At 51.0% G+C, this 26,939-nt stretch overlaps 1 protein-coding gene across 15 annotated transcripts in view; it reads left to right on the forward strand.

Moving 5' to 3' along the window:
- Acot7 (acyl-CoA thioesterase 7) overlaps nt 1–26,939 on the forward strand; it is a 92,813-nt gene that overhangs the window by 13,400 nt on the left and 52,474 nt on the right. For 6 of the 15 annotated variants that reach the window (NM_001429474.1, NM_013214.5, NM_001429473.1 and 3 more), the window contains 2 exon segments: nt 15,292–15,409; nt 24,498–24,654. In NM_001429474.1, coding sequence (NP_001416403.1) covers nt 15,296–15,409; nt 24,498–24,654 — 271 coding nt within the window. In that variant the 5' untranslated portion in view covers nt 15,292–15,295. 15 annotated transcript variants of the gene reach the window in all.

The following is a 26,939-nucleotide window of genomic DNA, read 5'->3' on the forward strand; positions in this document are numbered from 1 at the left end:
AGCCATTGATCCCAGCATTAAGGAGCACAGGCTCTGGGACAGCCAGGACCTACAGAGAGGACCTGTGTAAGCAAAACCATTGGCTCTGTTTTGGATGCTGACTTCCCATTGGGTGTATGGTTTGCACAGTGCTCCCTTTCTTTAGAGTCTGTCGATGCTGCCAGTATACACAGTGTTTACATTTCGTGAGTCTAATTTGCTTACTTTTTTATGCCCGAGCCCGGTGTCAGGAGGTTTTCTCCTAGCCTCAGGCTCTTCCATTTTGCCTGAAGTCTGTTATAAGTTACTTTTTGACTATTTTTGACTATTTTGTGGGTAAGGAGCAATTTTACTCTTTGACATGCTCTCCCAGCCCTCTTTAAAGCTGTTCTTTTCCTCTCTAATGCTTTTGTTGACTTTGTTGTAGATTGTGTGCATGAGAGAGTGTGTGAATATGGGTGTGCATGTGTGTGTAAGTGGGTATGAGTGGGTGTATGCATATTGTGCATGTGTGTGCCATTTGTGTGTGTGTGTGCATGTATACATGTATGTGTGTGTGCATGTTGTACATGGGTGTGTGCATGTGTGTGTGCATGTTGTGCATGTGTGTGTGCACACTGTGTTGTGCCTGTGTTGTGTCAGAGTACAGCCTCTGGTGTTGGTCCTCATGTCCCACCTTGTCTGAGAGAGAGAGGGTCTCTTATCCCCTCCTGTGTATGTGAGGCTAGCGAGCCCACAGGCTTCTGGGGATTCTGCTGTCTTTGCTGCCATCTGTGTCAGGGTCCAGCCGACGGAGGATCTGGGGTCTCAACTAGAAGCAGATATCTGTAGGCGCATAATAAATACACACAGACAACTTTTCGGGTGTAAGCTGCCAGGCAATTTTTCAAGGCTTAAGGTTGTTCTTTCTCTCTCTTGTCTGAGCCTGTCTCTGTCTCTCTGTCTGTCTCAGTCTCTGCTCGCTTGCTTGCAGCTTGAGGCTGCAAACACTGCATTCTCTGTGCACTCTGCTTTACTCCTGTGTGCTTGTCTTTTGTGGAACTCCCACACTCATACACACCTCTGGGCGATCTTTCACTCACACACATACCTCCCACCTCCCACACACCTCCCACACACTTCATACACTCTGCTTTCACACACACTTACACTCGCCATACACTCTCTCCTCACACACTCTCTCACGTTCTCCCTCTCTCCACACTGCCTACTCCTCACATTCTCTCTTCACTCACTCCATACTTACCCCTCCCCTTTACCTTGCCCCAGTCTTTTATTGTTGCAATCAATGATTGTATAATCATTGCCAAATCAAATTCAAAAGAATGACCATATCTTACAAAGAATTAAGAATCAGAATTGTTCCCCAAAGTTTCAAGCTTCCCCTATTCCCAGGCCTGTGGCCAAAATAATAATTGCAAACGTATCATTATTGACTTACACTTCAGATCTCAGAACTCTAAGATCAGCTACCTGCATTTCCCTGTGAAGCTTTGATGATAAAAGACCTGGGCGAAGCTGCCAGGCAGCGGCCAGAGAGACTCAAGTTAACCCTTACCTCAGTGCTTCTGCACAGTGCACACAGTGGCTCCACTAAGAGTCCCAGTGTTTGGACTTTTGTTTTTTTTTTTTTTTTTTTTTTTTTTTTTTTTTGGTTCTTTTTTTTCGGAGCTGGGGACCGAACCCAGGGCCTTGCGCTTCCTAGGTAAGCGCTCTACCACTGAGCTAAATCCCCAGCCTGGACTTAGTTTTACTAGTATAAGATTTTATGTATTCTATACTTGCTTATCCAGGAACCACTCTCAAATGTACACAATTTATTTCATAACTTCAATAGTTTCTTGAGGTCCCAACATTGGCTCTGTTTCATTTTCTAATAATCTCCTCAAACTCTCTTTGCAAGTCAAGCATTAATCTGGAACTACCATTGTGCATTTATTACATTGTTTCCAAGATGAGAACACACACATGCACCTGGGCCATTAGGGCTGTGCTGTGCTGTGCCCCTATGTCTCCATTTTTGATTGTTTAAGAATCATTACATCAGGGCTGGGGATTTAGCTCAGTGGTAGAGCGTTTGCCTAGGAAGCGCAAGGCCCTGGGTTCGGTCCCCAGCTCCGAAAAAAAGAACCAAAAAAACAAAAACAAAAAAAGAATCATTACATCAAGGAACATCTAGGTTCACAGAACTCACCAGAGCAGAAGGAGAAAGAAGTAGGAAAGTCATATATAATATAATAATTATGCACACCAAGGCCAACTGAAAAGCAGTCACGCACAAATGAAATCTGTACAACCGTTGTCCAGAGCTAAGGTTAGGAGAAATGGGAACAACTTCCTTTTTACAAAGAGCTGCCATGGGCTACTGAGATATCTCCATCCCGGCCTGCTGCTAGCAGTCCTTGCCATGGTAAGCTGTCCCTAACATCTGACCATGCTGGTTTATAGGGCTGTGCTCTTGTGTCTGGCTTTATGTGGCTCCTAGGATCTGAACGTAGGTCCCTGTGCTTCTGTGGCAAGTAGTTTACTGGTGGTGCCTTCCTGAGCCTCTGGATTCTAGTGTCTTACTAAGCTAAGTGTTCCAAGGCCAGACTGAGTTTCTCCTTTTGAACCTTGACTCAGCAACCTTGTCCTCAGCCAGTGGTGGCTTTGACATCTCACTGCTGCCTCCACTGTGGGAGGCACCTGGTACAGTGTGGGAAATCTACCCTTTAGGGACCGTCAGCTCTGCTGTTCCTTTCTTACAGGCCAGGGCACTAGGGCCTTAGGGATGACTTAGGGAAGTGGTGGCATCACCACTAGAGCGGTGATCTTGACTGTTGGGCCCCTTGCCTCTTTTGGAGGAATCAGTCTCTCCACAGGCCACCTCTCTGTGTCTCCCTTGACACAGGGTGAGACTAGGGTGACCACACACTTGAAATCGTTCTGTGGGAAACAGTTTTCCCCCCAATCTTCCTGGGACAGGGTCTCACCCTAGGTAGCCCTGGCTTGCCTGAATTTGCTTTTGTAGCCCAGTCTGACCTGGATTGTCTTGCCTTTGCTTCTCAGATGCTGGGACTGCAGGTGCGTGGCGCTGTCCAGTTCTTGGGGGAGGTGGCTGTCACTGTGTGTCTTGGGGCAGGGCTTTAGTGTTCTCAGGGCTGTTCTCCCTGGAGGTCCTGGGACCCAAGGGCATGGTGGAATACTGTGCTTCCAGCCCAGGCACCCAAGCCTCAGTCCTTGAGACATAATTGTACCTAATGAAATGGGCTGAATTCTGGGAAGTGTGCCCAGGGTAGCGTCTCAATCAGAAACCGAAGGCAAGTCAAGAAGATAGGGTTCCGAGGGGACAGTGGGAGTGCAATTGGCACTTTTTAAACTACTGAGTTGTATATGCATAGTTGCACCCACTTCCTGTATTTGCTCAACTCTAACCTCTATATAAAAACCTGTAAGGCCAGCTAGAGTCAAGATAAGGAGCAGGCCAGCGCCCTTGGGAGTGCCTCCCTATAAAGTTTTACTCCTCCTGACCTGTAGTGGGCTAAATGGACATGGTCCCCATAGGTTCATCTATTTAAATGCTTGGTCATTAGGGAGAGGCACTGCTTGAGAAGAGTTAAGAGATGTGGCTTGTTGGAGTAGGTGTGGCCTAGTTAGAGGAAGTGTGTCGCAGGGTAAGTTTTGGGGTTTCAGAAGCCCAGGACAGGCGCAGTGGCTCATCTCTCTCCCTGCTGCCTGTGAATCTGGATGTGGAACTCTCAGCTTCTCCAGCACCATGTCTGCCTGTGCGACGCCACGCTTCCTGCCATGATCGTGGACTGAAGCTCTGAAGCTGTAAGCAAGGCCCAATCAAATGTTGTCCTTTATAAGAGTTGCTGTGGTTGGGCCAGTTGGTCATGGCGCACACCCGTAACCCCCGCACCCGAGACAGAGGCAGGTGGATCTCTGAGTTTGAGGCCATTCTGGTCTACAGATCGAGTTCTGGGACAGTTCCAGGACAGCTAAGGGTACTACTGTCTTTTTTTTTTTTTTTTTTTTTCCCGGAGCTGGGGACCAAACCCAGGGCCTTGTGCTTGCTAGGCAAGTGCTCTACCACTGAGCTAAATCCCCAACCCCGGTACTACTGTTTTAATTAGGGTTTTACTGCTGTGAACGACACCATGACCAAGGCAAGTCTTATAAAGAACAACATTTAACTGGGGCTGGCTTACAGGTTCAGAGGTTCAGTCCATTATCATCAAGGAGGGAACATGGCAGCATCCAGGCAGGCATGGTGCAGGAGGAGCTGAGAGCTCTACATCTTCATCTGAAGGCTGCTAGCACAATACTGGCTTCCAGGCAGCTAGGATGAGGGTCTTAAAACCCAGGTCCACAGTGCCACACCCACTCCAACAAGGCCAAGCCTTCAAATAGTGCCACTCCCTGGGCCAAGCATATGCAAACCATCACAGGTACACAGAGAAACCTTATCTTGAAAACCAAACCAAACCAAACAACAAGAAAAAGTATTGCCTTGGTCATGGTCTTGGTGTCTCCTCACAGTACTGAACTAAGACACCACCCTCTCGCCTTCCCACCCTCTGGCATCTGTTGCCTGGCTCTCTGTTGTGGTTTTCATTCTCCTAGAGTTTGATGAAAGTGGCATAACACGCCGAATTTGGTGCACACCTGTGACTGGAGGCGCAGGCAGCAGAGTCACAAGTTCGGAGCTGACCCAGACTTAGAACCTGTCTCAAAAACCCGAGGGCCGGCTGGAGAGGTTGCTCAGTGGTTAAGAACACTGGCTGCAATTCCAAAGGCTCCGTGTTTAATTCCCAGCAAACATGTGGTGGCTCACGGCCACTTATGACGGGATCTGGTGCCCTCTTCTGGAATGCAGGTGTACATGGAGACAGAGTACTACATTTAAAATACATAAATAAATCAAAGGATTTCCTTTAAAACAAATAAAAGCAATTGAGGGCATGGGGCTGGGAGCTGGCTCAGGAGTTAAGGGCCCTTACTACTCTCGTGAGAACACACATGGGACACCACACCGGGCGGCCACCTGAAACTCCAGCTCCAGGGTATTCTTTGACCTTCGCAGACATCTTCACACATGTGGCATGCGTGCGTGCGCGCGTGTGCGCGCGCACACTCTCTCTCTCTCTCTCTCTCTCTCTCTCTCTCTCTCTCTCTCGTGCAAGGTCCAAAGTTCAATCCCTAGCCCTGAAGAAAAACAAAGTATCAAAGTATTTCCTTCCTCCCTCCCCCCTTCCTCCCTCCCTTCCTCCCTCCCTCCCTCCCTCCCTCCCTCCCTCCTTTCCTCCCTCCCTCCCTTCCCTCCCTCCCTCCCCCCTCCCTCCCTCCCTTCCGCTGTGTGTGGCTCAGATACATTTATCAATGCCACACTGTAAGTTGTACTTAGTGAGTGTACAGCGATGCTCCATCTCCCATTAACACAGCCTGCTCAAGTTTAGCTGATGTGTTCATCATTGGTGGACTTGGAGCAGCGAGTGATGGCCATGGCCAGGGCAGAACTGGAGCCTTTCAAAGTTTTGCCCCTTTTATCAGCACCCCTGACTTTATAAAGGGTGAGGGTCTTTATCCTTTCCTGGTAAGCCTGGGTGTAGTAGGGACCCACACATCCTTACAGGTCACACCAGATTCCCCAACACACTGGGAAAGGTCGGTATTTCCTGTCTTGCTTATCACTTTCAGTTGGTGATTATTTTGAGATGCATCCTCCGTGTGGTTGGTTTTGTCTATACTTGTCCCCCTCTGTGTATGGGGAGCGCTGCTCTGTGAGTGCACCTTCAACTGGATGAATGTGTTCTCATAGGGCGTGGACTGCTGCATAGAAAACTGCTGTGCATGTTTGTCCACAGCCCCATGGTGCCTGTGGGTGACCTAGGGACAGGCATGTGGCAGGTGGATGTAGCTGGGTGTGCTTAGCATTGGTTCTTCTTCCTTCACACATGCATACACGCACATGTGCACACATACACACATTCTTTGAGATATCTTTATGGAGTTTGGATAAAGTTGCTAGCCTTCCTAGCTAGCCTCCTCTGGCATATGGGGCTGAGCTGCGGAGGGAAGGAACATGACATCCATCTAGGGGGATGTCCGTGTAGCATGCATGCCCTAAAGGTCCCAGTACTGAGGCCCTTTGTAAGCTGGGCTTACTGTTCTTTTGAGTTTCCATGCTTGGCTGGCTCAGTTCCCACTTGTCTCTGATTCTAGGCCTTGGTGTTTAGGTGAGGGCTCCTACCCTCCAAAGGGAAAAAAGAATGCCTTTCCATGTCGTTGGAAACTGTAGGAGGGAATGGTTCATATTCTCTAGGAAACTCCAAATACAAAGTGAGGCGTGGTTTGGCCTTTTCCAGGGCTCCGACTGGTTCTCCATTGCCTGTTAGTGTAAGGGCCAACAGCACCAGCTGTGTCTGTCTATCTGCGTTTTCTTTTTTCTTTTCTCTTTTTTTGAGATAGCATCCTTCTCTGTAGCCCTGACTGGCTTAGAACTTGCTCTGTAGACCAGGTTGGCCTTGAACTCACAGAGATCTGCCTATCTCTGTCTCTCGAGTGCTGGGATAAAAGTCATTCCATCACACCTAGCAGCTTATGTGTGGTTTTTGCTAAGTCTTGGTAGTGCCTTTCCATGGCAAGGGGCAAGAGGCAAGGGGCAAGGGTGCTTCTGGGATTTTCTGAGAGCATTGTGCATATAGCCAGCCCTGTGATGGAGAGGAAGGCCTGCCTACGTACATACGGCTTCCCATATTCGTTTTGCTGTCTCTGACAAATTCTTTGAGATAAAACTTGCAAACCACAATGTTTACACTTTAGTCCATGCACACAGCTCTGAGATGTTTGGTAAACTCAGTACAGTCTGCATTCCTGGGTGTGCTCATCATCCTCACACGTGCCCTGGCAGCCGGCAGCCTACTGATATTTGGCTTCTTTTCCTCTCTGTTGTTTTGGTGATCCACCCAGGGCACTGTGGGTGCTGGGTAGGTAAGGGCTCAGTGCTGGCGTATAAATACAGCTCTTTGCTCCTCTGTGGACGACTCTCACAGTGTCACCATTAGCCTTAGAGTCTTTGTGCCTCAGCTTTCCGAGTGCACAGGTTGGACCACCACACTCAGCTTCCTCTGACACCTTTCATGTGTTCATCTATGTGTCTGTAGAGCCTTTAGTCCTTCTTTTAAAATTCGTTTGCGTATTATTATTGGTGTGTAAGTGTGCTGTGTGCACATGTGTGTGCATGCATGTGCAAGTTTATGTGCCTGTGCTTGTGTGTGGAGCCCAGAGGTCCCTGTTGTTCTCTCCCTCATTCTCCATTGGCTTTGTTGTTGTTGTGTTTTACTGGGCAGGCTCTTCCACTGAGCCAACACTTCCCAATTGCTCGTCTTGCTCTGCAAGTGCCCTGAGTTCTCCTGGTCCCACCTCCCAGCTCTGGGAGGACTATCACTGACCTGGTTTTTTATGTGGATGCTGAGACTCCAAACTCAGGTCCTCTGAGTCATCCCCAATCTCCCTGCGAATCCTCTTTATGGACTTTCTATATTTTATTTACCCAGGAGAGATGGGCACAAGGCTTTTTCCACTTTTGGTGTATGAGCGGTGCTGATGTGAAGGGTCCCAGGCATGTGGTTTTGCCACTTGGGTGACTGCTGGCTAACCTAGTGGACTGAAGCGCCAACTCTGTTTATCTTTGGAATTACTCCTGGGGCAGAACCCTGGGCCCAGCTATCCTCTGTCACGACTCAGCCACTGTTACGAGGAAGCCTAGTAGGTGCCTTACCTCTTGGGGTGGGTAGTGTGCCTCCTATATCTGGGACTGGGGCTGGGCATGTGGAAAACTGGGGTTGCTTAGAGAGGGAACAATGTCTACCTGGAGGGAGTGGGGCAAGTCCAAAGGGCAGAGCATCAGGTGCCAGAGCTCTTCCTAACCTGTCTTTTGCTGCAGCTTCTGCAGGGAGCAGCGTAGGCGGAAGGAAGGACATGCTCACACTGCAGAGAGCCTTGTCTCTCCGAGCCCTCAGAAAGGAAGTCACCGAGGCCTGCCTCAGAGAGGTCAAGCAGTGAGTTAGGAACTGGGCGGAGCTGGGGCTTCCCTGAGTGGGAGAAGTGTTGAGACCTGCTTTGGTACCTGAGTGGTCAGATCTGTGGTGGTCTGACCTTGGGTGGTCTGACCTTTGGCTTGGGGTCCTGGGATGCTTTGGTGTCCTTTCCTCTGACTTGAAGGTAAGAGATGGACTGGAACCAGTGTGGCTCTGGGACCTTGGGGTGTCTGGTGTGTGTAGGCATAGTGTCTGGGGCTTTGGGGTATCTGGTGCTTGTAGGTGTGGTGGTTGGCCCCAGGTCCATGGAAACATGCTCCTATCTCTTGGTCCAAGGGAGGGGTGGCAATGGGGTAATGCCCGTCCTTGCCATCCGTGCGTGCTTATGTGCCAGAAGGCTTCTGACTGACTCACTCAGATCTGACACAGTTGTGCTGCTTTGCCTGAATGGGCTACAGAGTCAGGTCTAGGGCGTCACAGCGCTGTCTGTGTTGTTCTCTGCAAGTGAAGACACTTCTCTTCAGGATGAAGTGCCACTGGGCAACCAAGATTCAGGTCTATATCTGAGGGAGGGCCCAGCAGGCTGTGTGTGGGGAAAGACTCTGAGGGCTTTGCAGAGTTGGTCCCTGGCAGACTGTGTAAATGGGATTGATCTGAGGTCTCTGGTTTCCCCTCTGGTGAGATGTTTGGTGTAGTTGAGGAAAACTTGTTTAGAACCCTGTGACCCTAGCTTCCAGGCATGCATCAGCCCTGGGCCATCAGACCGGTGACAGCCAGCCCCTTCCCAGTCAGTCCAGGCAGGGACAGGGAGGGCAGGGACTGCACACCCTCTCCCTGGGCCAAGTGCTTGTAATCATGGGAACAGGGTCTTCTGTTTGCTCTCGTGGCACCTGTACTAATTCACCTTGGCCGCTTTTATCAGCTAGCAAGCAGGAGAGGAAAGCCCTCTGGGGTTAGTGTCTGACAGACTGAAGTGGGGAAGCAGTACTTTTTTTTTTGTTTGTTTGTTTTTTTGTTTTTTTGGCCTTGCGCTTCCTAGGCAAGCGCTCTACCACTGAGCTAAATCCCCAACCCCGGAAGCAGTCCTTTGAGAAGGGATGTCTACCTGTGTTGAAGTAGCCATTGCCCTTTGCCTGCTGGGCTCTCTGGCCTGACATTCTTTGTGACAATAGACCCTAGGCCCAGGGCCAAGTCAAGATACTCATCTGGAAAGACCCTGAGTACCCTACAGGTGGATACATTCGCTCATTGGTCCTGCCTGGCGCTGCCTTCCCTGAGTGGGCCTGCTGGCCAAGTAGCTGGAGTTACCATTTATTTGCTGGTTGCAGACTTACCGGAAGCAGCTGCTGCGGGTGGGCCTGGGAAGTCACAGCGAGGTTTGGTCCCTCCCCAGGGGGCAGCCTTGTCTGGACTTCTTTCCCAATAGTCAGTGAGGGAGCAGTCCTTGTCTGGACTTCTTTCCTAATAGTCAGTGGGCGGAGAGTGAGGGTCATGACACATTCTGGCCATCGTGGGGGGTCCTGGTTAACTCTCAAGTGTCTGAGGAGTGACAGGAGGGGATGATGTGAGCCCCAGACCTGTGACTTCTACAGGTGAGAGGGGCCAGGCATCTGACCCCTTCCAGCTGTCCCTTAGGCCATGGTGCTAGAGAAAGGTTTGTTTTCAGAGGGATGCAAGCTTAGGTTGGGGGCTTCTCTCCACCTCCCCCTTACTCTCCCTGCAGCACTTCAGGAGTCTAGAAGGCTGACAGTAGATCCAGGTTGTGGCTCACTGGTCCCTGCTGACACCCTGGCGCCCCCCCCCCCCCCCCCCCCCCCCCCGCTTTCCAGAAAGGACTCATACAGTGCTTCTGTTGTAATGATCTGTAAAACAGTCTCCATGACAACTGGCTTTGGTTGCTACAGCCTCTTCCTGTTTATATTAAGCAGTTCAGGAAGTCAGTCAGGGTGATCCCCGGAAGCCTGATTTGATCAGTGGTTTGCTGAGCCGGTCTAGGACAGGGAAGATGAATGATTCTGGCTTCTGTTGTGCTTTACCCCCACTCCTCTTGAAGCTTGTTTGGTGGTTGTAGTAGGAAGTGTAGCTACTCATCTAACCTTGACTGAAGACAGGAGAAGTCATCCTTTCCAGAGGACCAGTGACAATACAGGTTTGGGAGGGATGCACACAAAGGAGGAAGAGAGCAGCGACCTAGTCAGCCACATCAGCCCTGGGAATGGGGTGACAGCAGGCAGATCCTGTCTTTGTTTTTGAGACAGTCTCACCAAAAAGCACTGGCTGGCTTGGAACTTGCTATGTAGGTTCTACTGGTCTTGAACCCACAGAGATTTGCCTGCTTCTGCCTGCAGGAAATAAAGAGTCCTCCACCTAGAGGGCTTTCTTGACTCCTGAGTCCCAGTCTGGGGACTTCTAGTTTCATGGCTTCCTAGCCAAACAGGTAATGGCCATCATAGCTCTATTCAAGGGGCAGATTTGTGTATTGGGGGACACTTGGATGTATGACTCCTGTACCTGGATGGTCTCTTGCAGCCAGGGAGGCCGTCAAAAGTATGCTGGTCCTGTGTCTACTCCCCTGGACGTTAGGTGGCACCCAAAGCTGAGACGGGGGTTGAGCCTTCTGGGAATGTAGACTAAGCCTCACCCCTGCTTCCTTCTTTTCCCACGGGTACTGGAGCGGGAACCCATATTCCTGGTTAGATTGCTAGAGGTTCCTGCTTTCCACCTGCCTTTGCCAGACTCTGTTCTTGGCTTTTGTAGGTGCTCGTCCATGGAGCCGTTTGGTCATTTCCCTGGCACAGATGTTTCTCCTATCCCTGCCCTGTTAGGGGCATGTCGTGTTGTCTTTGGCTGTGGTCATATGGGGGCACTCATACCTCCACCTTGTTCTCCAGGCACCTGCTCAGGCCTTTCTAGTTGGAGGTCTTATTCAGAAGTGAGACTGGCAATGTCTGGCCTGTATGCTGTCCCTTAGAGTTGATGGTTGGCACTAGTGTGCTTCAGTACCATTCATACTGCCAATGGGCTTAAAGGTCCTGTCTACTGCAGGAACCTTGAGGACATCGGTACTGCCCAGACCTGGCGGGGCCACCTGTGCTCAGTCTGTTAAGCTCTCACTATGAAATGGAGGGAGCCAGGCACACTCCTCCCCTGGTTGCCATGGTTTCCACACAGCAACATTTTAATTTTAGCGCTGACATTTTCCGGGCGGATTTAGAGATGCTGACCACAGTCTCAGTGGCCTGGAGGGAGGGGGAGAAAGAGGTCGTTCCCTTTCCCAAGCTGGTGGGGGAGTCAGCTGGGCCTGGGGCCACAACCATTCTGAGTGGAGTGTCTCACTTGTGCCACACACTGCTGCCTCAGTGGATGAAGGAGAGGTGCCTAGAGAGGGCGGGATAGGCCGGATATGGAGTGTGTGGTACTGCTGTGAGCAGTGACTTAAGACAGTAGAAATGACAGAAGCATCACGTCCAGGGGTCAGAGGGGCCCTGGGAGAATTTTCCCTGCCTTAGTCTCTAGTGGCTTCCGGGGAACACGTGGCACTCTAGACTCTGACTCTGTCTGTAGTGGCTTTTTCTGAGTCTAAGAATGCCCCTGTTCCTGTAAGAACAGTTAGAGCTCATTAAAGGCTCATGGTGCCTGATGCAGGAGGTGGGGCTTTGGGAAGTGATTGGTTCCTGAGGGCTCTGCCCTCCTCAGTGAGTTAATTCCTTGATAGGTTCAGAATGGGAATAGAATACCAAAGAGGGTGCCAGTGCCTGCGGGAACAGCAGGTTATGGGAACAGCAGGTTATGGCTGTGTGGTTTCAAAGGGTTTATTCTGTCCTTCCTGTTGTCTCTCTGCTTTCCAGACCACTGTGAAGTGAAGCCTTACTTAGTGTCCTTGTGACCGCAGTACTTGACACATGGAGAGGGAGGTTTGGGTCTGACTCCCAGTTTCTTTCAGCCCCTGTTGGTGGTGGGAACCTTCCTGCCAAAGGTCTCAGAATCCTCAAACTTGTGCACCCAGCTGGGGGCCCATTAATATTCCCCCCATCCTCCCAGTGAGCAGCTCTGCTGTCTGCTCCACTCCTGTGGTTCTCTGCCTTGACTCAGGCTCAAAGCAGTGGCTCCTGCTGCCCCTGGACTCAAACCTTCAGAACCATAAGCCAGAATATGTCTGCCCTGTTTTTAAATTGGCTCAGATATTTGTTACAAAATCTGGCCACAAGCAGTATGAGTTAACTGAATACCTTGCGAAAGATCTAATTCCAAATGCTTTCCTAGTTGTTAGCGGTGGGGCTTGGGCATATGAATAAACTAGGATCAACTCAGGTTATGGGTAGGGCTCTGGGTTGGGCTCTGCCTTGGAAAGATCTCAAGGAGAGGGCAGGGCAGGTGTGGCCAGAATGCAGTCAGTCATCAGGCTGTGGGTAACAGTGGCCTTGGACCCTCTTCCTTATTCTCATGCTTCTTGTTTCTGAACAGCATTCTCCTGCCTCCTCTCTGCCCCTGGACTACCTTGGGCTGTTTCCTCGTTTTGTTGTTGTTGTTGTTGTTGTTGTTGTTGTTGTTGTTGTTTTGGTCTTTTTCTTATTTTATCTTTTTTCCCTGGAGCTGAGGACTGACTCAGGGCCTTGCGCTTGCTAGGCAAGCAAGCGCTCAACCACTGAGCTAATTCCCCAATCCCACATGGGGCTATCTGAAGGGAAGATGAGCTGCACCCTCAGACTACATCTGCAGGGTACACTAGGAATGCTGGGACCTGACGGTTGTGAGGACTTGACCAGGGCTGCCCAGGGGATACTTACTATTCATAGACTGCTGGAGTGTGATGTGACTTAAAACTGGAACTGAACCTGGGTCCAGTCAACATTCGGCAACAGAGGCTTTTAGCTGGGCACTGCAAGGGTGCCTGCAGCTCAGCTGGCCCCATTAGTATTTTTCCTTCCCAGACAAGGCCTTGCTATGTTGCCCATGCTAGCCTTGGGCTAGTGTTAATCCTTCTGCCTCCAGTTCCTGAGTGCTGGGATTACAGGGGGAGACGCCGTGTCTGGCTTTGCACACATGGTTCTTTGAGAACTATTGCTGCAGAGCTGGAGAAGGGTGCAGCGGTCAAGAGCACTGCTTCTTTCTCTTCAGAGGACCCAGGTTCAATTCCCAGGTGGTGGCTCATACCACCTACATAGCATCAGCTCCAGAGGCTCTCACACCCACTTCTACATGCATACAGCATACAGAAGCATAAGTAAAAATCCTTAAGTTATTATTGCACGTGTGCACAATAGCTTTACATCAGCTATATACGTATGGTGGCATTTGTAGGGGAACTTGGTGTAGGTCTGACCTCTCCCCTAGTGTAGTGTCATGCCCCACCTCAGCTAGGGGTGGGGAGGCCCCCGTCCCCTCTGCAGTGCTGACTGGCTTCTTGACCTTGTGTGGTCTGGAAGGTAGCTGTAGCCACTGCATGTCCACCATGTGGAGAACTTTGCTTTGTCCCAGCCCTTCACAGCCTCTGGCTCTCCCAGTCTTTCTCCTGCCTCTTCCACGATGCCACCCTGAGCCTCGGGAGAGGGACTGTGACACAGCTGCCCCCGCTCTGGCTGAGCAGTCCAAGCACTCATTTCACTTTGACTAGCAGGACCTTCTGGGAAAAACTCATATTCGTAAAACACTCAAGCGAAGCTCCTAAAAGCCTAGTGGTGCTGTGTTCACGGTCTAGGACGCCCCTGTGCATGTTTTGTGCTGCTAAACCTCACGACACCCCTACTGTGTGCAGCTACTCTGGTAGCTTCTCGCCACGGTGTCAGGCAGGTTTGGTTGCTGTACACCATTTTACTTGGTGAAGGAGTGGCTTTGGATGTGGGTGGCATCAAGAGTATTTGTCACCTGCTTCTGGCTTTCTTAAAGCTCCAACCAAGCTGACTTAAGTATGCAGGGAAGAGAGAAGGACTGATTAGCGTGTGCTGGTGGGTACTGGTCAGCGTGTGTTGGGTGCCAGCTGAGTACTGGTCAGCGTGTGTTGGGTGTAGCTGAGTACTGGTCAGCATGTGTTGGGTGCAGCTGAGTACTGGTCAGTGTGTGTTGGGTGCCAGCTGAGTACTGGTTAGCGCGTGCTGAGTGCAGTTGTCAGCCACCTTGATGGGCAGCAGTGCCCTGCATGCTTCCCAGTTTTGTCTCCCTGTAGTCACCTGAGGAATCACTGCTGTGACATCTGTTCATATTAAGATATAAAGTGCAGGACTGAGTAATCCAGTTAATTAATTGATTGGCAGCTTGTCCTGGATCCCCAGCTGCTCCGAGCTGGGGCCAGGCCTGGTCTTCTAGAACCCTGACTTGTCCAGCCTGCCAGCTGTGATAGGAAGGCTAGGCTCTGCAACCTTACTTAGCACGCACCCATTTCCTGTTACCCGAGAAGATACATGCTGCTAGTGATGTGGACATATGGGATGCTGCCAGTGCTGAAGGGTAGCTTGTGGTGGCACCAGACTGGCTTGTTGAGCCGTGAGGGGTTTTTTTTGTTGTTGTTGTTATTTTGTGGGTTTGTTTGTTTGTTTGTTTGTTTTGCGTCTGAGTGGATAGCTGCCCACAGGGAGTGTGGCAGCGCTCTCTTCTGGAGGAATGAGCTAGTGTCTCTATTCTCTTTGACTCTGAGAGCTCCTAGCTTTCAACCTTGGGTTCTTGGTACTACCTTGCGCCCCCCCCCCCCAGGATCTTCCACTCCATGGGCAAACAAGAGCCAGTGTACTGCACTCATTTAGTCCGAGGTCTTGACGCTGTGACCTATGCCTCACTGTTAGAATAGCTGTAACTACCCAGTCCTCTGGGCTCCTGGATAAGTCCTGGTCCAGGATGCATTCCTGGAGGGCTCAGTCTGGCTCCCGTGCTTATCCAGCTGAGCTGTAATTGGAGACCTGGTCTAGGGTGAGCCAGGCACATGCTCTCTGAGGGACTTGAGCAGCTGATCCAGCTCCTCGCCTAGTGGCTTTGGGGAAAGCATTGCTGTCAGCCTTTCATGCCAGAGAGTCTTCTCCCTATAGATACCTATGGCCCCAGGAAGGGAATGTGTCCTCTGCCTGCCTCTGTTCCCATAAGGAGGACTGTGGAGCCCTTTGTGCTTGTCAGCCTTGATAGACTCACTATATTGAGGGAGAGCCAAGATGTGTGAAAATTCTTGTCCTTCCTGTGGGATCCAGCCAGTCCCTGGTGTACTTGCTTCTCTCCCTAGGAGATCTGTTACAGTGGTGGAGAGGAGGACACTGTCACAGCTGTGTCTTCTTGAAGAAGCTTATGTCACTTCTCTTACTTGCTGTAGGATCATGCGTCCGGATGATGCCAACGTGGCCGGCAATGTTCACGGAGGGACCATTCTAAAGATGATCGAGGAGGCTGGGGTCATCATCAGCACCCGGCACTGTAACAGCCAGAATGGGGTAAGTGTGGGGCCCACTTCATGTGGACCTGGGTCATACTTAAGACTGGGTTCTGTGGGCTGGGGATTTAGCTCAGTGGTAGAGTGCTTGCCTAGCAAGCGGAAGGCCCTGGGTTCGGTCCCCAGCTCCAAAAAAAAAAAAAAAAGACTGGGTTCTGTGGCCATGAAAGCAGTGTACATGGAGCCCAGACTGCAGTGTTCCTGCCTTGCCTGCCACAGTGTCTTCTCAAGGGCTGACACAGTCAGCCCTGCTTGGGGTCCCATGGGGTAAGGTTTGGCTTTAGGCTCGGAGTTGGCGGTGGGAGCTCAGTAGAGATAAGCTGCTGGACATCTGAAGGGCTCCCATCCCCTTCCATGCTAGATCCCTCAGGAGCTGTGGCCTGCACACGGCCCTCCCTGTCTTGAGCCCCGCTTTCTCCTTGGTTGTGGTCAGGTTGTCCTCTGTGCTTGTATGAACCTGCTATCATCATGTTTAAGAACTGAGTCCCGTTTCTGTCCCTGAGGAGACTCTGGTGGCTGTGGGCTGCTTTGGCCTCCTGTGCCTCGGCTGTGGTCGGAGGATGAAGCTCCAAACAGGCCCTGCATATTGCTGGGGCCAGTGTTTCATTCCTCAGGAGTTGTGCAGTGCAAGGTGACCCTGCAGCAGGACAGGCAGGACAGGCTGTCTGGGTTCAGAACTTTGGGGACCCTGCAGGCAGTCATCTCATGACAGTGCAGAAGGACCTGAGGCCAGCCAGGGAGAGAGAGTCTGCCTTGACAGCTGTGTGTTGTGTCAGGTATGGAGGCGGGCACAGCTCTATGGCTATGGGTCTTGGCTAGCAGAGAAGCCAGAGAAAGTACCATGATGACGAGGCCCAGGGGCCTCCTGTTCATCTTTGTGCATTAGACTTCATATGTATTGTGCTCTCTCCAAATTCAGACCTGGGCAAACTTGCACTGAACAGATCTACTGATGCTGTTTAAGCAAGAGTGTGCCAGCCGGCCGGCTTGTGTATGTGTCTGTGATGTGTTGTAGTCATTCTTCACGGTCACTATCACGTTGTGACAGTTCTTCAGATGCTCACATTCATTGCTAACTGTGATGAATGACACTCCCAAGTTCCAGTCAGTGACCCCAATGTGACTGCTGTCATGAACTGTTGTCATGTAGGTCAGTGCTGTGCATGTTCTCCGCTGTTCGGCTGGCTAGTCCCTTTGGTTTCTCTCTCCTGGGGTCTCTGCAGTCCTTGAGGTACAATGTAGATAGCCTTAATCCTACTGTCACCGGGCCATGTTACATGAATCTCACTTTATTCATTTTGGGTTTTGCTCTTCGAGACCATGCAGAGCTTTGGCTGGCCTTGAGCTTAATGTTGCTGGTGCTGATTAAACTTCCAGTGTCTTTTTAACTATTTATGCATTTATGTAATTATTTATTTGGAGGGTGTTTGGTTTGTATATGCTCATCCCATGGAGTGGCAGGATTAGAAAGTGTGGCCTTGTTGGCGTAGGTGTGTCACTATGGGCACATCGTAGCTGCCTGGAAGTCAGTGTTCTCCTAGCAGCCTTCAGATGATGTAGAACTCTCAGCTCCTCCTGCACCATGCCTGCCTGGATGCTGCCATGCTCCCACACTGATAATGGACTGAACCTCTGAACCTGTGAGCCAGCTCCAATGAAATGTTGTCCTTAAAAGACTTGCCTTGGTCATGGTGTCTGTTCACAGCAGTAAAACCCTAACAGAGTCAGAGGGGTAGTATGTGCTATAGCGTGTGGACAACTTGCTGGAGTGGGCTCTCTTCTTTTTTTTTTTTTACTGTGTAGTTTCCAGAGAATGAATGTAAGCCGTCAGGTTTGTCAGCAAACATCCGTACTGGCGAGGCATCTTGCTGACCTGAATATGAACTTCTGATCTTCTTCTAAGTGTTGGACTTACAGGCGTGCCCACTCTGCATGCCGTGTATGGTGCTGAACACTAACCCCAGGGCCTGGTGCACACTAGGGAAACATGCTGCCTGCTCAGCTACAGTCTCTGCCCCACTATGACTTTGGTTTGAAGTCAAACTCAGGAATGGTGAGGCTTTGTGAGGAAGTAACATCAAAAGCTGAGGTCGACTGAAGACCAAGCCAAGTTGTGAATTGGGAGGAAGAATTCTTGGCAGGCGTTGCTCTGTGTTACTGTAGTGAATGAACATGGGGAAGGTAAGAGAGGAAGACAGCTCTGTGGCTCATGTCCAGGAAGTTTTCTGGTCTGGAGAGAAGATCAAACCAGCCACGGCATTCTTCAGCCCAAGTGTTATCCAGAGCCAGGCCTGACCCCTGACTCTTCCTTCAAGGCTGAGGGAGCAGAGTTCACTGAGGCAACTGCACAAGGGCAGGTGGAAGCTGACTGAGCCCGCCACGAGGTGTAAGCCAGGACATATGGCTGTGACAAAGATGTGCAGGTGAAACATCAGGTGCGAGTGCTGAAGCCGCATCGAGTCATCAGAGGATCTGGAGCAGTAGTTCCCAACCTGTGGGTCGCTACCCCGTTGAGGGGCTGAATAATCCTTTAATAGATGTTTATATTACAATTTATAGCAGTTATGAAGTAGCAGCAAAAGTAATTTTATGGTTGGGGTCACCACAACATGAGGAATTATATTAAAGGGTTGCAGCATTAGGAAGGCTGAGAACCACTGGTCTAGAGAGTTCTGGTGGCAGGTGGCCCCAGCAGACATCAGACACATGAAGCATCCTTCTACTTGAAAATGTCATCTGGGACTTTCACAGCTGGAGAGGAGACACCAGCGCTTGGGCAGCACAGGTGGCCTTTCCTGTTGAGTTCTGAGGCAGCTGGTAAGTTTAAGTGGACGCCACTTTGATCATCCCAGAATCCCAGGGCCCCTGAGAATGAATATGCTAAGTCCTTTCTGCCTGTGCTCTGTGAAGACAGCAAAGCTGGGGTGTTTCCTGAGTGGACTGCGTGGACTGCGGAAATATTTTAAACTCACTGTTGAGACCCTGCTGTTCCCAGAGAAGACTTAAAATAGCACCAGCCTGTCTGTCCCCTTTGCTACTTATGAGGCTGAAGCAGGAGTGTCAGAGTTTCACAGTGTAGACCAGTCAGTGACATAACATCTCAGAATGAAAATTCAAAAGAAGATCTGTGCTTGCTTAGCATGTGAGAAGCCCTAGGTTCAGTGCTTAGACTTGCAAAAACCAAGCGAAACTGCTTCTCACTGATGTGTGCTTGCCCACCCAGGAGACCGATGTGTCTGCTCACGAGACTGACAGTCTGCTCAAGGGATGGGTGGTTCAGCTCAGGAGTGTCACCTGAGAAGTGTGTTTTGATGTCTGTAGCTGCTGCAGTGATTGTTGGGTCTGAACACCATCCACTGGGGTCCCGGAGAAGTACATAGATGGCGGGAGTTTGAAAACAGTGGAGGCGCTGTCTTGGTTAACTTAAGGGCTGACCGTGGAGGAGACTGTACGTGTGATGTGGACAGCAGAGAGCTAGAGGCAGAAGCTGTACTGAGGACGCCACTGTTGACGGCCACCTCAGGGTCACACTTTAAAGCCGAGGAGCTGACCCTGAATGCACAAAGCCAGCGAGTGGGTCCCTGAGAGTGACTGGCCTGGTGAAGATTCTGGGATCAGGTGTGCACCACCACGGGACTAGCAGATCACAGAAACTCGCTTGGCAGTGAATGCAGTGGCAGTTGGGGGTGTTGGGTCTACTCTTGAGGCTTAGGTTGTGAGGCTCTTTGATTAGCGGAAGGGCAGTTGCTCCTGCAAGTGTCATCGCTGGATCTTTGTTGTATTGTCTCTGGCATCTTCACCTCGGCCAGCAGCAAGCCCCCCATGTGGAAGCAAGATCTACCTGTAAGGTCAGAAGGCTTAGGCAAGGGTTAACAGCTTTTCAGAGCAGTGCCGGACTTTTGAGGCAGGGTCTTGGTGTGCAAGTGTTGGAGTAGGGGTGTGTGACAGATGGGCATCATGATGTCACACACGTGCTAGGACACTGCAGTGTGAGCAGTCTCTCATGAATGCCTCTGCTTACCCCCATGCCTGCTTTATTATGGGGTTCCTAATAGGCACCCACTGGGTCTCTAATAGGCTGCCTAAGTCCAGGACAGCCTGTAGGCAGCAGCAGAAGCTGACCTAGCACCCGTGGATTGTCTGGAGAGGGCCTGCTCCCCAGGCCATAGTTGGTGTCATCTGGTGGTAGAATTCATGCAAGACCTCTGTTTGTCTTCAAAGCAGTTACCTCATTTGAGTGCTGTGCCGTCAGGCCCCATGGCCCAGTCATTGCCCAGAGGCTCCACTCCTAATCCTTTCACTTAGGTGGGTAGAGTTTTCACACATGTATTTTTGGGTTCCACGGTATTCAGACCACAGCTTGGCAGTCAGTCTGACCAGTGAGCCACCTGTCTCAGTGGAGAGGTAGGAGCTTGGGGACACAGAATGAGCCATGCCGATGTGATGTGTCAGGGGGCAGGGGGAGAGGGTTGCAAAAAAAGCTGGCTTCATTCTGTAGGGAGGGGCTGGCCTTAGAGCTCGGCGCATGGGGTGCCCTCTGGTGGCCATAGGGAGATGCAACAGAGTCTCAGAGGCTACCCTTTCTGGAGAGATGGGGCAAGGAAAAGGCAGTGGGTGTCTGAGGAAAACTTGGAGGTTGAGGAAGAGGAAGACGGGAGGACAGGAGGGAGGGCAGTGATGCCATTAAATCTGTAGGTGTTAGGCCAGGCCAGGTGGCACGTATCTACCGTATGCAGGAGCAAGGGGCAGGTGGATTGCTGGGACTTCCAGGGAAGCCAAGTAGGAGTAACCACTGCCATCATGTAAGCAGTGCTGTCGCTTATGTGGTCCTCATCTGACAATTAAGGGTGGTGTGGGCACATTGTTACGGTGGCCGTCTCTGAGGGCCCGAGCTACCTGAAGAGCAGCTCTGCTCCATAGAACTCATGTTTTGAGTCCCTGCTTCCCTGGGCTCCAAACCTGGGGACTGTATTTGGACATTCTTTTCTCCTGCCTCAGATACTGGCCATAGGTGATCAGCAGTATCACCACCTGCCCTGGGACAGCAGGGACAGCTTCTTGACAGAGCCTCTCTGGTCATCGCCCACCTCTCGCTGTGTCAGCACCCCATATAGTAGCCAGAATCCCCCTAGATGTGACTGGAATGTATTACACGGTGAGGCAGAGTGCACTCGTCTGCTCCCCTCTCCTGGTTCACCGTGGTTCTTTCCCCAGCACACTGGGTGTGTTCCTGCCCCTGGGGCTTCGTTGAGCATCTCCTCCTGTCTGAGCTGCTCTTCCCTAGACACCTGCAGGGTTTTGGGTTTTTTCCTCCATGGACCTGGCTACTCGGGAGCAGACGGGGCAGATAGTCAGGCTGGGCTTTGCTTTCTTCAGGCTTCGAAGTGAATTAAAAGGCTCCTGCGGTCCATCCTGTAGACAGCACAAACTAGCCCTGTGTTCTCCTGCTTCAGTTAGCATCCTGCATCACTGAGGGGAGACTCCTTGCTGAGAGTGCTCAAGGGGAAGACTACAAAGGGAGCCCAGCCTTTGTGCCCGGCTTTCCCAGTGGGCCCTTGGTCTGCCTTTGACTCAGACTCTCCTGACTTTGCATCTGGCCTTTGGTCAGCCTCAGGGCTTCTGTCTTTCTTGTTGCTCTGCTCTGTCACTCCTGACCTCTGTCCCAGCTTCTCATCTGGGTTTCAGACCGGCATCTTCTCATCCGACCCTGTCTGTGTGCTGCACCCTACCTGACTCTGTGCCTCCCCCTCATTTACTTATTTATCACCCTGCTGACTAGACCCCAGCCCCAGGACAGGCCCTGAGGGTGGGCCTTAGTGTGCTTGGTAAACAGCCCAGTGAGCTCCTGCTTCAGACATGAGTGTGTGTGAGAGCACGTGCCCATGCTTTGTCCCTGTAGGGATCCAACTTAGTGTTTGTTATACTTCTGTGCTTGCCTGGCCCCGCCTGGCCCTTGGCTTTCCGGCTTCAGCCAGTAGGTGGTGCCATCGTCAGGAGAATGAACTCGATGGTGCTGTACCGCCTCTTTAATCCCCCTTTACTCTGCATAAATAGGCAATGTCGTGGGTGGAAGGGTTTGAGGCCCTGCAGAGGGAAGTGGGAAAGTCCAGGGTGAGAAAACACATCCCTCTCTAGAATCTTCCATTTCCTGCCCAGTCTTAGTTGCCTTGCTGAGGTCTGTCTTTGTGTTGTCTGTGCTGTCAGAAGCTCCCAGCCTCTAGCCTGTTTGTGTGGGAATTACCTGGGAGAGGACTGAGCAACGCTCTTTCCAAAGATGTAGGTTCTAGGAGGGAGATGTGCTCCTGACTCCAGGGAGCAGGTGAGTTCTCAGCAAGTTGGGGAGCTGGGGAGGGTTAGGGAGGGAATGGTTCAGCAGGTGAGAGCACTTGCTGTGTAAACTTGAGGCCCTTAGTTTGGGTCCCCAGCACCCACATAAAGCTGAGCCTGCCCACATATGCCTCCAGTCCCAGTGCTGAGAGGAAATGCAGACAGTTTGCATGCTGGGGCTTGCTGGCAACCAGCCGAGTTGAAAACCAGTGAATGCCAGGTTTAGTGAGCTATCCTGGCTTGAGGTATAAAGTGGAAACCATGCTCTGCAGGACTTGGGTACCGGAACCCTGACTAGAGGCAGCAAGGAAATGAAGAAAGGACAGATACACGTACAGGAAAAGCAGGATTGGGTGGGAAAGTGCTCGGTCTGATGGAAGGCACCTACTACTCCCCACCTCAGTATGCTTAGTAGGTATGGCACAGGGGGAGGGGTGACCTAGTCTGTAGGAGGGCTTGTAAGTGAGCAGTGTCAGACATAAACACTGGGAGTAGGAAGATGCTGCACACACCGATCTCTCTCACTCTGGTGGAGTTTGCCACCCTCGTGTGCCTCAGCTGACTTTGAAACTTTTGTGGGCTGAGGTGCTGAAGTCCTTGACACAGCTGATGCCAGGTCAACATGCTCTCTCTGGGCTCCCTCCAGTCCCTGCACTGAAGACTGATAGCAGACTCATGATGCCTTCCTCTGGCCTCCCACACATGCACATGACATACATGTTAGCACATGCATAAACCATACACACACACACAGGGGCGACACAGCGGGCTGGGACTGATTTCCGCCTGCTCTGCAGCTGTGTCCAGCTGTCCTTCCATCTTGGCTCTTGTCCAAGGGCCATGGTAAGGACTGGCTGAGAAGTGGCTTCAGCCTGCTCACATCCTCACTCACCAGCCTAGGGAGCCCAGGTGCCTATCCTAAGAACGCTGCTTGCTCTAGAAGAAGCTCACAAAGTCTAAGTGCTCGTGTGGAAAGTGAGTGAGGGCCCACGGTGTCACTGTCACTGCAGACAGTGAGGGCCCATGGTGTCACTGCAGACACCAGATCATCTTGCAATTTTATTAGCAAGAATGGAAGAGAAGCTAATTCAATAAGGGCATCCTGAGGTGCCTGTGGCCATGGGGGTCACTGCTGGCCTTTTAAAGGGTGTGAAGGTTACCACGACAGTATTGTTTATGCTACACCTCAGCTGAAATCGGTATGTGTCTAACACAGGATGGAGACTCCTATTCTGTCTGGCCATTGAGACAGTCATCAGTGAGGCCCCAGGAATGGGTGTAGGACACAGCTCGTGTCAGCCTGTGTGGAGGGTTTGGTACACATTTATTTACTCATCTATTTATTGAGTCTTTTTGAGACCAGGTCTTGTTTTGTTCCCCAGGTAGACCTCAGACACAGGTACCTTGTGTAGCCCAGGCTTGCCCTAGAACCCTCCCCTCCTAGTGCTCCTGTCTTACTCAGTGCTGGGATTGCAGGTATGACACCAGGCCCTCCTTAATGGCCTTATGTTAAGAGACAATAATCTTTATCTAATAATCAGGCTTTTCAGCCATGAACTCAGAAGGGCTTCACAAGACTTGAGTCCTCTTGTGGATTTCTTTCTTTTTTAAAAAAATTTATTTCTTTATATTATGAGTACACTGCTACTGTTCAGACACACCAGAAGAGGGCATCAGATCCCCATTACAGATGGTTGTGAGCCACCATGTGGTTGCTGGGAATTAAACTCACATCTTCTGGAAGAGCAGTCAGTGCTCTTAACCATTGAGCCATCTCTCTAGCCCCCACTTGTGTCTTTATCTCGAACTTACAGTCTAAATATCTGAGAGAGGAGGTTGTATTATTTACAGCTTACCTGGCTTATTTTTGTTTCAGCAACCCTAACAGACTAAGAACCAACCTATAGGACAGTCCAGACTGGACCAGGACTCAGCCTGTAGGACTGTCCAAATAAGGCCAAGATTCAGCCTGTAGTACAGTCCAGATTAAACTGAAGGGGTGGGTTCTGGGGAGAAAGGCAGTTAATCGCTGCTTGCATCTACTGTCTGGGCCTCCCTGTGAGCTTGATGCTGTATACCCAGGGCTCCCAGGTGAATCGGACAAACTGACCGGAGCTACCCCTGGTGCCAGATGGTCTTTTAACAACTTTGAAATATGAATTATGAGACTGGGTCATCTTTTTAAAAGATCAGCGTGTGTGTGTGTGGGAGGGACACAGAGACACAGAGACAGAGAGACACTACTAGTGTCTAGTGCCCTTGGATACTGCTTCCCTAGGTGACCTCTCCTATCCCCATGCTCTCTGTGGCTAGTCCCTCTGGTGGGTAACATAGCAACAACAGGCAGAGCACTTTTCATTGTTGAGGAAGGTGAGACTGTGAAGATGTATTGGGAAGTGCATAGCCACCTAAGACTAAAGCAGGGAGGGAGAGAGACAAGGCAACCAAGCCCCTGACCCTGGCCAGGTGGCTCATTGCTTCTCTTGGGAAGGGAGTGAGGCCACCCCCTTTCCACCTCTGTGTGCTTTTTCAGTGTTCCTAGTGAAGCAGCAGTGCACTTTGATTATAGAAAAATAAGAACGGACTGGTAAGCATATGACCGCGGCAGCGCTGAGTCTCTGGTGTTTCTCCACGATTAGGCTAGTGCTGTCAGTCAGTCCCGTTATTCCACTGTTAGGAACAGAGCAGAGGTTTTGAGGGAGCATCTGTCACAGGGACTTGCTGGGCTAGATTGGGCTGATGGCTTCCTCTGATCTTTGCAGGAGCGCTGTGTGGCTGCCCTGGCCCGGGTGGAGCGCACTGACTTCCTGTCGCCCATGTGCATCGGTGAGGTGGCTCACGTCAGCGCAGAGATCACCTATACTTCCAAGCACTCTGTGGAGGTCCAGGTCCACGTGTTGTCGGAGAACATCCTCACAGGTAAGGACCACAATACAGTGTTCTGGTTCTTTCTCTGCTGCTGTGGTGAAAAATGAACCAAAACTGACTTGGGAAGAAAGACTTTGTTTTGGCTGAGAAGCTACAGCTGTCACTGGGGACACCATCCTGAAGCAGCACTGTGGAGGAATGCTGTTACAGGTTCCTTGCCTCTGGTGTGCTAAGCTCCCTTTCTCACACAGCCCAGGCCAACTGCCTACGGATGGTGCCCTCCTGCATCAATCTATAGTTAAGAAAAGTCTTCAAGGGGTTGGGGATTTAGCTCAGTGGTAGAGTGCTTGCCTAGCAAGCGCAAGGCCCTGGGTTCAGTCCTCAGCTCCGAGAAAAATAAAAAAAAAAAAAAGAAAAGAAAAGTCTTCAAGTATGGTCACAGGCCAGTCTGATCTCAGCAGTTCTTCTTTAGTTGAGGTTTTTCTCTTCCTGGGTGACTCTAGGTTTGCATCAAATTGGCAGCCAAAGCTGACTGTAGCTCACAACTTGCTCATACATAGAGGGTTGGCCTTGCCCAGGGGCTGGCTTCCTCTTTGTATGACGTCTTTGGTCTTCATGCACCCTGGGGCAGAGTTCACTGCCCATGTTTCTGCAGTTTGCACATGGAGCTCTGGTGGTTAAAAAGCACACCTGAGCCCTCTCCAGCCAGAACAGGATTCCCAGCCTGCTCCCTCTCCTCCTTGAGACCACTTAGTCAGTTGCTGCCATCCCTGCCTCTGTATCCACGTGCTATTCTAACCATGACTTGTATGGCTTTGCAGAGGCTCCTGGACAAATCTGCCCCTGTCCATCTAGAAACCAGGTTGGGTGAGCCTTCGCCTTTGGCTCATCTGAACCTTTTCCTTGGCTGTGGTAACCATAGAAACCCTTCTCCTCTCTCCCATTGGCACCACTGGAGTATGGAGCTCCTGCTCATGAAGTGCTTATGTTTCTTTTATAACCTGGCTGCTGGCTTCAAGGACAGGCCCTTTTGCCCGACTCTGCCTGTGGTCCCACATGCCTGGAGGCCAGGCTGCTTTGTTCTTTCCTCCTTCCCCAGGTCTGTCCTCTGCAGTGGTGACCTGGTAGAGTGATGGCTGAGCTGTCTAAGGGGCTCAGGTCTTCTTGGGAATGGCTAAGAACACAGCTACCCATCTGGAACATTCCAATGACTTCAGCAGGGATGGATTCAAATGGGATGTGTGAGCCCAGCCACTATGTACTGGGAGTCTGAGAGGCCTCTGCTCTTGCTCCTCAGGCCCTTTGGCATTAGAGTGTCCCAAAGGCCATGGCACAAAAAGGCACAGCTGTGTACTACTAGGGAAGAGAGGCCAGTGTAGGGAGGAGTTGCTGTCTGTTCTCTGGGCCTTCCTCTGCTGGGTCTAACTGAGGTGGTGATCACCCCTGAGCACCCCTTTGGTTTTCGGTCTTCATGCTTGTTTGAAACCAGCCTGTAGATCTTTTCACTGTGGGAGCCTTCAGCTTCAGAAACTGTACAGGGCCTGCCTTAAGAATGGATTCCCAAGGGTTTATAGATGGCTCAGTGCTCAAAGCACAGGCTACTCTTAAGAGAGGACCTGGGTTTGATTCCTAGAATGCACATGGTGGTTCCAGGATATCTGATGCCCTCTTCTGGTCTCCAAGGGCACCAGATGTACACACAGTATGCATACATACATTCATACATACATACATACATACATACATACATACATACATACACACACACACAGAGACATACATATATACACACACATATACATATTCACTTACACACACACACACTAAAATAAATGACAGGAAAGTACACTTCTGGTTAATCTGCAACAACCAAAGCCTCAGCCCTCAGGAGCCAAGGACCAGAGGGCACTGCCGTGTATGAGTCAGGAGGGAGGCAGTGCAAAGCAGTGCTCTGGAGTTTTTAGGACTGTGAGGATCTTCTGTCCCACAGCAGAGAAGCCCAGCCCACAGGTCATGGGTGCCAGGGCTGGTGATCTGCCATAGGTCATAGACCTCCTGGCATCCCTTGTCACTCACTGGTCTGTGAACAGCTGGGGACCCAGTGAAAGAATGGCGTGGCCATCTGGGAGAGCTTGGGTTCCAGGCTGCAGGACGGTTTGACCAAACCGCACACTCTCACATTCGTTTAAGAGAGCCTTACTCAGAGGACAGAAGAGCGTATCCGATTCCCCAGAGCTGGAACTCGAGATGGTTGTGGGCTGCCTGACATGGGTCCTGGGTCCTCTGCCAGAGCAGGAAAGCTCTCAGCAGTGAGCAGGGGCACTGGTGGTAGCTAC

Source organism: Rattus norvegicus, chromosome 5 (genome assembly GCF_021556685.1).
Source record: "Rattus norvegicus strain SHRSP/BbbUtx chromosome 5, alternate assembly SHRSP_T2T, whole genome shotgun sequence".
NCBI lineage: Eukaryota > Metazoa > Chordata > Mammalia > Rodentia > Muridae > Rattus > Rattus norvegicus.